This window comes from Chiloscyllium plagiosum, chromosome 13 (genome assembly GCF_004010195.1).
Source record: "Chiloscyllium plagiosum isolate BGI_BamShark_2017 chromosome 13, ASM401019v2, whole genome shotgun sequence".
NCBI lineage: Eukaryota > Metazoa > Chordata > Chondrichthyes > Orectolobiformes > Hemiscylliidae > Chiloscyllium > Chiloscyllium plagiosum.
The window spans coordinates 47,994,743-48,005,821 of record NC_057722.1 but is presented as its reverse complement, the minus strand read 5'-3'; the positions used below and the strand labels follow the sequence as shown (position 1 = coordinate 48,005,821).

The 11,079-nt window shown below is 40.9% G+C and overlaps 1 protein-coding gene across 1 annotated transcript in view; it reads left to right on the top strand.

Annotated features, from left to right (window-relative positions):
* Positions 1-10,487, top strand: part of LOC122556315 (heat shock protein beta-7-like) — a 33,705-nt gene extending 23,218 nt beyond the window's left edge. Inside the window, exons 2-3 of the mRNA XM_043702943.1 lie at positions 3,062-3,207; positions 10,215-10,487. Of these exons, the coding sequence (XP_043558878.1) occupies positions 3,062-3,207; positions 10,215-10,400 (332 nt within the window). The 3' untranslated portion in view covers positions 10,401-10,487. The remainder of the gene's footprint in view (positions 1-3,061; positions 3,208-10,214) is intronic.
* Positions 10,488-11,079: the final 592 nt, after the last annotated feature.

The window sequence follows — 11,079 nt, the reverse complement described above, 5'->3', positions numbered from 1 at the left end:
AAGATAATCAGAGGGTTAGATAGGGTGGACAGGGAGAGCCTTTTTCCAAGTATGGTGACGGCGAGCACGAGGGGGCATAGCTTTAAATTGAGGGGTGATAGATATAGGACAGATGTCAGAGGTAGTTTCTTTACTCAGAGAGTAGTAAGGGTATGGAATGCTTTGCCTGCAACGGTAGTAGATTCGCCAACTTTAAGTACATTTAAGTCGTCATTGGACAAGCATATGGACGTACATGGAATAGTGTAGGTTAGACGGGCTTCAGATTGGTATGACAGGTTGGCGCAACATCGAGGGCCGAAGGGCCTGTACTGTGCTGTAATGTTCTATGTTCTCTATCTGCTTACCCAATATCTCGCGAGATTTTGTGAGCTCCTTCACCAGGGCCTGGTAGGTAAGTGAATCCAAGGATCCTGCAGGCTGGGCTGCAGGCCCGGCCTTGGATGCTCCACCTCCCTTCATCGGTATCTCTGGACGTTGAAAGCTCAGGTAAGTTGATTTTTCACAGTTTCCTGGGACTCCACGACCTTTCCAGAGTCCCAGGCTATCTCAATGGTCCGGGTTTGGCAGGTTAGAATTTCATCCTGCTTGTGCTGTGATGCGGAGCTCTGCAACGTGATCCTCTTGGATTCCCCACCCCCCCCCCCCCTTCCCTCCACGCCCATAGATGATTTTTTTTTAACAAAAGTTATAAATCAGTCTTTGCAGAGAGAAAAAAAAACAAACAAAACATTGGAAATTTGGTATTTTCAGAGTTTCTTTACAGTTGCAAAAACAAAGGCATTTTCTTGTTATGCAGGAAATTAGACCTGCTGAGGCATCAAGAGAGACTGACAACTGACTGGACCCTCATTATACTTTAGCAGGAAGACCTTAGATGGCAATCTTTCTCCACTGGTAGCAGCTGCTTCAAGCTTTGGTGATGAGTTCAGTGTTTTGCCAATGCTGACTTACACTCACAAAGGATTAAGGAGGATCGTGACAATGGAACGTGCAGGGAGTTAGTTGGGAAGAATGATGACACCAAATATCAAATGAGCTGCAGCTACCAGCTCTGATTTTACATGTCTCCGGCACTTCTGCTGTCTAGTCTTACAGTAAAGGAGATGAGAATTGGAAGTGGGTATACATAAAGTGAATTGTACTTTAATGAGATGTGAATTCTTGGAAATATGATAATCATTGATCAGTAGCAAGATTCTAAAATTGCCATTATTAAGATTGAGGGGAAAATTTTTCTCCATGTCGAGAAATGAATTTTTTTTTTGTTTTTATTATTTTCCCACCTTTCTTACTATCATTCACACTATTCAGCAGAGGGGAAAATTCTATTCTGAGTGTATAAATTTGTGATTTGTTGGAAGATTTTATGTACGTAAAATTATTTAGTCTACATAAGATTCCAAAAATGTCAGTGACTACTCAAAATTATTTTCCAGGAATGTAAAACAAGTCTTAATTATAACGTAAGCTGTTAGGTCTCTCATTGTAGCCTTTGTAACCAGAAGGATTGATTTTTCCATTGACAACTCAGGGCCATCTTTCCTTTGCTGTACATTCAGTCATCTGGATGCTATAAGATATGATCACCAGAGTTTTTCACACAGCACTCCTATGTTGTCTCACATGCATTGACTCCCTGTCAAGCAACATGTTGACTTTTCACATTCCTGCATGGTCCTACCTTATCAATCTCTAATCTCCTCCCATTGTTCAGCCTTCCCAAGATATTTTCATTCTTCTAACAGGGCATGGTGATCTAGTGGTGTTGTCACTGAAATAGAAATGCAGAGATCTGGGAACATCTCCTGGGGTCACTTGACCAAACTCATCATTGTGGCTCATGGAACTGACATTGAAAGCTAGCTTCTGTAATAATGCCGTAAAACTATCATAGATTGTTAGGATGCCCTTTAGAAGGGAAGTCTACCATCTTTCCCTAATTTGCCCTACATGTGATTCCAGACCTACTGCAACATGGTTGGTTCTTGCTGGTCTTCTAAAATGGCTTAGTGAGTTAATCCATTGTGTTAAAACCACAACAGATAAGTTAAAAAGGAGTAACAAGGACAGACCATCTGGCACCAATATGGAAGTGGGTTATTAAATTCAGGCAACTGTCTGTGTGGAGTTTGCACATTCTCCCTGTGTCTGCGTAGGTTTCCTCCGGGTGCTCAGGTTTCCTCCCACAGTCCAAAGATGTGCAGGTTAGGGTGAATTGGCCATGGGAAAATTGTCCCATAGTGTTAGGTGCATCATTTGGAGGGAAGTGGGTCTGGGTGGGTTTCTCTTCGGAGGGTTGGCGTGGACTGGTTGGGCCGAAGGGCCTGTTTCCACACTGTAGGGAATCTAATCTAAACTGCCACACTCAGCCCTGTCAACCTTACAAAATCATTTTTAGTAACAGGTAGATTGGTGAAGGCAAGGTTCAGTAGGTTCTTTCCTCTTGTTGGTTTCTGCAGTACTTACCATGGGCTCAGTGGGGAATACATGTCCTGTAGGATTGGCCAACATAGTAGTGCTACTGAGCCATTCTTGGTGATAGACATTGAATTCTTGTGCCCAGAGTTGTTTCTGTGCCCTTGCTATCCTTGTCTAACTGATTTTCAACATGGAGCACCAATTCAGCTGCTGAGGGAGGATGCTTGGTGGCAAACAACAGCAGGTTTTCTTGTTTGTGATTGACCTGATGCTGAGAGACATTGAGATCTCCTGCATGACTGTATACCACAGCACCATTCCTTTTTGGTGAGTCTGTCTTTGGGTGGGACAGGACACACCAGGGATAGTGATGATGTTGTTGCAACGTTGTCTATAAAATGTATGATTCCATGACTGTGACTATGTCAGATGCTTGACTGGTCTGTGAGGCAACTTTTTATTATTATTAATGGCGTAAGTTCCATCTGTTAGTGAACTAGGTCAAGAACATTCACTCTGTTAACTCTGTTCTTTCTCTCTCCACAGATGCTGCCAGATCTGCTGAGTATTTCTAGGATTTTTGGTATTTCGTCCTTTCCTTTCCCTCTTTGCATTTCACTTCTTTTTTTAAATGCCACAGCTCCAGTATCTGGTCGTCCAGGAAGTCTTGGCAATGTCAGAACTGTTGGGGATATTTATCAAGTTACAGCTGATGTCAGTCAGTTTGATCCGGAAGAAGTTATTGTTACAATGTACAATTACCATGTTGTCATCAAAGCAGAAAAGATCCACTTTTTATATTATGCTGATTAAACTTGTACAAGTCATACGTTTTTATATGTATTTATAGATTGTGTAGTTACATATGGATATGCATAAATTACAAGTAAACTTTTAAAAATAGCAGCTTACATAAGGATGAAAATCCTTTTTGTTTACATACACAATCAGCTGACTATTTTGCATAATATGAGAAAACATTATACCTTCTAAATGTAGAACTTTATTGTAGTTATGGTATATAAAAGAACAAAATTAGCATCAATACAATCTGTAGCATAAAGACTTTTTGAATGCTACAGATTAGAATGGGTGAATTGAGAGATGCCTATTTATGACTGGAGCATGAAATGAAGGGCTTATAAATTGCAAGAAACAAAGGACACTTCATAAAAAAAGATAGAAACAGTAAAAAGTACATTGCTTATGATTTGGACTTTGCTGTCCTGAAGTTGGTGTTTGTAATGAGTTCATGTTCACAGCTGATGAAACTTCACCACAGTAGGAGCACGTGTGAGCCAGTCAGTCCATTGAAACTTGCACTGCAAAGCTATTCAGACCTCACCTCCACTTTCTATCCATCCCTCCCCTCCCCCCTAAAAAAAACGCTATTTCCTTTGTGACTACAACCTCGAACTTGGCCTTTCAAAATAATTTAATAACCTGCTTCCATTGGTCTCTGTGGAAGGAAATTCCGAAGACCAATGATAGCATAATGAGATTTATATAAAGCGTCCCAGGGAGATACTGAGGAAAGAGATCAATCTAAGACTCGTACAGTTGAGAAAAGAAGTGAGTCAAACAGTCAGGGCAGGCAGGACCAAAGTAGAGAACAAGGTAGGACTGATAAATTAAACTGCATTTATTTCAACTCAGGAGGGCTAACAGGGAAAGCAGATGAACTCAGAGCATGGTTAGGAGCATGAGACTGGGATATCATAGCAATTACAGAAACATGGCTCAGGGATGGAAAGGACTGGCAGCCTAATGTTCAAGGATACCAATGTTATAGGAAGTATAGAAAGGGAGGCAAGAGAGGAGGGGAGTGTTGTTTTTGATAAGGGATAACATTACAACTGTACTGAAGGGAGGATATTCCCGGAGATACATCCAGGGAAGTTATTTGGGTGGAACTGAGAAATAAGAAAGGGATGGTCACCTTACTGGGATTGTATTACAGACCCCCTAATAGTCAACGGGAAATTGAGAAACAAATTTGTAAGGACATCTCACCTATCAGTGTGGTTATGGTAGGGGATTTTAACTTTCCAAACATAGACTGGGACTGCCATAGTGTTAAGGGTTGAGATGGAGAGGAATTTGTTAAGTGTGTACAAGAAAATTTCCTGTCAGTATGTGAATGTACCTACTAGAGAAGATGCAAAACTTGACCTACTCTTGGGGAATAAGGCAGGGCAGGTGACTGAGGTGTCAGTGGGGGAGCACTTTGGGGCCAGCGACCATAATTCTATTCGTTTTAAAATAGTGATGGAAAAGGATAGACAGATCTAAAGTTGAAGTTCTAAAGTGGAGGAAGGCTAATTTTGATGGTATTAGGCAAGAACTTTCAAAAGCAGATTGGGGGTAGATGTTCGCAGGTAAGGGGATGGCTGGAAAATGGGAAGCCTTCCGAAATGAAATAACGAGAGTCCAGAGACAGTATATTCTTGTCAAACTGAAAGGAAAGGCTGGTAGGTATAGGGAATGTGGGATGACTAGAGAAATTGAGGGCTTGGTTAAGAAAAAGAAGGAAGCATATGTCAGGTATAAACAGGAGAGATCGAATGAATCCTGAGAAGAGTGTAAAGGCAGTAGGAGTATACTTCAGAGGATAATCAGGAAGGCAAAAAGGGGACATGAGATAGCTTTGGCAAATAGGGTTAAAGAGAATCCAAAGGGTTTTTACAAATATTTTAAGGACAAAAGGGTAATGAGGGAACGAATACGGCCCCTCAAAGATCAGCAAGGCAGCCTTTGTTTGGAGCTGGGGGAGATACTAAATGAGTATTTTGCATCAATGTTTACTGTAGAGAAGTACATGGAAGATACCGAATCTGGGGAAATAGATGGTGACATCTTGAAAAATGTCTGTATTACAGAGGAGAAAGTGCTGGATGTCTTGAAATGCATAAAAGGCGAATAAATCCCCAAGATCTGATCAGGTGTATCCTAGAACTCCGTGGGAAGCTAGGGAAGTGATTGCTGGGATATTTATATCAATGATAGTCACAGGTGAGGTGCCAGAAGACTGGAGGTTGGCTAACGATGGTACCATTATTTAAGAAATACTGGTAAAGACAAGCTAGGGAACTATAGACCAGTGAACCTGATGTCAGTGGTGGGCAAGTTGTTGGAGGGAATCCTGGGGGACAGGATTTGGAAAGGCAAGGACTAATTAGGGATAGTCAACATGGTTTTGTGCATGGGAAATCATGTCTCACAAACTTGATTGAGTTTTTTGAAGAAGTAACAAAGAAGATTGATGATGGGTAAAGTGGTGGACGTGATCTATATTTACTTCAGTAAGGCTTTTGCCAAGGTTCCCCATGGGAGTCTGGTTAGCAAGGTTAGTTCTCATGGAATACAAGGAGAACTAGCCATTCGAATACAGAACTGGCTCAAAGGTAGAAGACAGAGGGTGGTGGTGGATGATTGTTTTTCAGACTGGAAGTCTGTGACCAGTGGATTGCCACAAGGATTGGTTCTGGGTCCACTACTTTTTGTCATTTATATAAATGATTTGGGTGTAACATAGGAGGTATTGTTAGTAAGTTTGCAGATTACACCAAACTTGGAAGTGTAATGGACAGCAAAGAAGGTTACCTCAGATTAAAATGGTATCTTGATCAGATGGGCCAATGGGCTGAGGAGTGGCAGATGGAGTTTAATTTAGATAAATGCAAGGTGCTGCGTTTTGGGAAAGCAAATCTTAGTAGGACTTATACACTTAATGGTAAGGTCCGAGGGAATGTTACTGAACAAAGAGACCTTGGAGTGCAGGTTCATAGTTCCTTGAAAATAGAGTCGCAGGTAGATAGGATAGTGAAGAAGGCATTTGGTATGCTCTTTTATTGGTCAGAGTATTGAGTACAAGAGTTGGGAGGTCATGTTGCAGCTGTACAGGACATTGGTTAGGCCACTTTTGGAATATTGCGTGCAATTCTGGTCTCCTTCCTATCAGAAGGATGTTGTGAAACTTGAAAGGGTTCAGAAAAGACTTACAAGGATGTTGTCAGGGTTGGAGGATGTCAGCTATAGGGAGAGGCTGAATAGGCTGGAGTTGTTTTCCCTGGATCGTCGGAGGCTGAGGGGTGACCTTATAGAGGTTTATAAAATCATGAGGGGCATGGATAGGATAAATAGACAAGGTGTCTTCCCTGTGGTGGAGGAGTCCAGAACTAGAGGGCATAGGTTGAAGGTGAGAGGGGAAAGATATAAAAGGGACCCAAGGGGCAACCTTTTCATGCAGAGGGTGGTATGTGTATGGAATGAGTTGCCAGAAGAAGTGGTAGAGGCTGGTACAATTCCAAAGTTTAAAAGAATCTGGATGGGTCTTTGAACATGAAGGATTTAGAGGGATATGGGCCAGGTGCTGGCAAGTGCTGGCAAATGGGACTAGAATAGGTTGGGATATCTGGTCAGCATGGACGAGTTGGACCAAAAGGTCTATTTCTGTGCTATACATCTCTATGACTCTATGAGGATATACTGATCATCTGACACAATGGAGAGAAAACACCAGTCTAGAAAGAACATCTAGAGAGATCTTAGACTCGAAAGCTGCAGTTGATGATTCCCTACTATGTGCAGATGTAAATAAAATGTCACAGCATATGAGAAGCTGAAGAACTTTAGGGATAAAGGGCGAACAATCTTCGGGACAGACCAAGATACTCCAGGCTTGGATCTCAGGGTTAAGGTAGCAGCATTAGTTTGAAGCACAATATAAAGCAATAATGATCCTCTGAAATAAAACAAAAATTCTCTTTATCTTTCCCTTAAATGGGAGGCCCTTATTTTAAAAGAATTCCTTCTATTTCTAAATTCCCTTGTGAGATGGAGTCTCTCCAGAATCTTGTGTCTTTCTAAATTCCAATAAATATTGACCTATCTGCTTTCCATAAAAGGCAACCTCTTTACCTCAGGAATCAGCCTATTGAACCTTCCCTCAATAGCTTCCAATGCAGGTTAGATCCCTATCCAGTTAAGGAAGACCGATCTGTACACTGTGCTTGGGATGCAGTCTCATCAATTTCCTGTGCTGTTGGACAGGGCTTCCACACTTTTCTACTCCATTCCCTTTGTAATAAACATCAGTATTCTATTTGTCTGCTAAGTTTTGTAATTCACCTACAAGGATATCTGGATCTCTCTGCACTCTCTCTTCATTTAAATAATAGTCTTTTCTTTTCCTACAAAAACAAAGTACTACTTATGCTGGAGAAATGAAGTAAAAACAAAGTGCTGGAGAAACTCAACAGTTCTGGCATCACCTATAAGGAGAGAAACAAAATTAATGTTTCAAGGCCAATTTAGTCTCAATATATCTCCCCGTGGAGATATATTGAGATTAAAGAACTGAAGAAGGCTGGAAAAGTGATAGTTATTATCCTGTTACAAAAGGTGGGGAGGCACAAAGGATGAGCAAGTGGAATAGCTTGTGTGCGCCTGTTGTGCTGTTGGTGGCATAGGAAGGCTACAGATGAACAGGGGTTGTCAACACCAGAAAACAGGTCAATTTTGCTGAAAGAAAACCTATCCAAATACAACACTGGGGTTGGGGGCAATTGTGGCAAGGATCTAATGAGGATTGATGTTAGGTCAGGAAAAGCAAGTGTAATCAAAATGGAGGACAGAGGTTAGGGATTGAAGTTGTTGAAATCTAAGCGGAGTTCTGAAAGCTGAAAGGTGCTTAGTGTAAGGTAAAAACATAAACGTTAACATGAATGCAAGTTGGTATCTTAAAATGGCAAGTGACTGGAAGGTCAGAATCATTCTTATGGACAGAGTGAGATGTTCCACAAAGCAGTCAGCCAGTCTGCTTTTGGCCCCACCAATGGAGAGGATATTGCATTGTGACCAGTAACTACAACAGACTACATTGGAAGTTATACAAGTACATTGCTGCTGTCCATGGAAGGTGTATTTGGGGCTTCAGACCCTGCGTTGATAATAGGGCAAATGTTATATCTATCCCATTGCATAGGAAGGTGCCATGGGGACTGAAGAGTTGTTTGGAGTGACAGAAGAGTCAGCTAATCTGTTATAAGGAAATAGAGGGAATATAGATGGAAACTACTTTACAGCCTTCAGGACTCAATACTAAGTTAGATTAGATTACTTACAGTGTGCAAACAGGCCCTTCGGCCCAACAAGTCCACACTGACCCACTGAAGTGCAACCCACCCAGACCCATTCCCCTACATTTACCCCTTCACTTAACACTACGGGCGATTTAGCATGGCCAATTCACCTAACTTGCACATTTTTGGACTGTGGGAGGAAACCGGAGGTAACCCACGCAGACACGGAGAGAATGTGCAAACTCCACACAGAGTGTCGTCTGAGGCGGGAAATGAACCCAGGTCTCTGGCGCTGTGAGGCAGCAGTACTAACCACTGTGCCACCGTGCCACCCAGTTCTCTGTTCTCCATTTTGATTACATCTTTCCCAGGTCTTGTTTGCATGATTTTACTCTCACTTATTTGCTGCTATTAACACCACCTCTTCATCCATGTTGCTATTACCAATAGGACTTCGTAGAATCATAGAATCCCTACAGTATGGAAACAGGCCATTTGGCCCAACAAGTCCACATTAACCCTCCAAAGATATCCCACCCAGACCCATTCCCCTACCCTATTACTCTGCATGTCCTCTGACTAATGTACCTAACCTACACATCCCATAATACTGAGGGCAATTTAGCATGGCCAGTTCACTTAACCTGCACATCTTGTGACAATGGGAGGAAACTGGAGCACCCGGAAGAAACCCACGCAGACAAGGGAAGAACGTGCAAACTCCTATACAGACAGTTGCCTGAGGCTGGAATTGGACCAGAATCCCTGGCACTGTGAGGCAGAAGTGCTAACCACTGAGCCACTGCGCTGCCCTCCTCCTCCTCCTGACTTCATTTGCCTTTTTCTGTTGGCACCCTCTCAAATTGCTCCACTTGTGCCTGCCCCACTCCATTTCTCAATGGCTTAAAAACTATTCCTTTCCAGTCCCTTCAGTTTCAAAGAACATTTGTGTTGGATTCAATATGTTAATTTTATTTCTACTTTCACAAATGCTGCCAGACTATTGAGTTTCTCCAGCACATTTGGCATAAAAAAGAAAGATTAAAATAAAAGCAAAATGGACCTCATATTTTCCCATATTGATCCATCTGTCAAATTTTAGCTCACTCTCTTAATCTATCTATATGCCATTGATTGCACTTGATAGTCTAAACATTATTATTTGTGCATCACAAAGCTGTACAAAGTAAAATGAACCTTGACAACAAAAATGTCATTTAATTAGACTTGAGAGCAAAGCTTGATACAACTTAGAGGGGCAACACTTTCATTGATCCATGGTTCAAAATCAATTCCGTTCAACATTAATTTCACACTAAGCCAAATAATAAACTTGATTTGGAGACGCCAGTATGGACTGGGGTGTACAAAGTTAAAAATCACACAATACCAGGTTATAATCCAACAGGTTTATTTGGAAGCACTAGCGTTCAGAGCACTGATGAAGGAGCAGCGCTTGAAAGCTAGTGCTTCCAAATACACCTCTTGGACTATAACCTGGTGTTGTGTGATTTTTAACAAAGTGATAAACTGTTATTGAGCCAATAAGTGTCATTACTTCTCATGTAGACAAACAACATTATCCTAAACAAACTTAAAACATCGAAATGAACGTTAATGATTATTACATAAAATTATCATTTGTTAAAATAAACATGTTTGTGGCTTGTTACCTCACAAGTTGACTACATTTGTTTTTCTTGATTACAGGTGGCTGAAGATGGAACAATTCTAAACACTTTCACTCATAAGAGTCAGCTCCCTGAAGATATGGACCCAATGTCTGTCGGCTGTTCACTGACTGATGTTGGCATTCTGATCATCAATATTAGAAGCAATCAACTAAATCAAGCAGAATCACCTCAGCCAGTTTATCGAAGTGAAGTTAAGCTGTAGATGTAGATGCCTTGGCTTTGTAGCACTCTATTTACCCATGCTGCCTCATCAACATTAATTAAAACAACGATGAATGTTTATATACAACTTTGCACAGATCTTATTTTAGAAATTTCACAATGCTCCTGAGGATGTGCACTCAATTCAACAGATACAGGCATATTTTTTTTCTGTGGTAGAAAATAATGGATTCTAAAAGCTAATTGCACTTTGAATGTTGTAATTTTGATAATGTTGCTGGGAAGTTATTTATTTTGTCACTGAGAGCTGTGTACTATTTATGCCTTTTGATAATTACATTTACAATCAAATACGTTAAACTCCACAGTTTCATTTCAATTCCCTTCTCTACTGTAGATTTATTTTAAACATATCTAAAATCAATGTGGCAAAAAATGATCAAAGCCATACTCAGAAAATCATTCAGCAGCCTGATGGTAATGGGATAAGGTTCCTGCCTTGAACCAGTATTGCTTGTATTTTGAATTTATGGAGCATGGAGAGAATAGTTATAGTTATGATATGTGTTCACAATCCATCAGTAATTGGATACTGGAGTTTCCCAGCAATGAAAGTAGATTTCTGAAACTGCTATGATTCTGTTTCTCTAACAGATAATTTCATGTTCGCAGGCTGTTTAATTTTATTGCAGATGTGGAGAAATGTACTTTTCCAATTT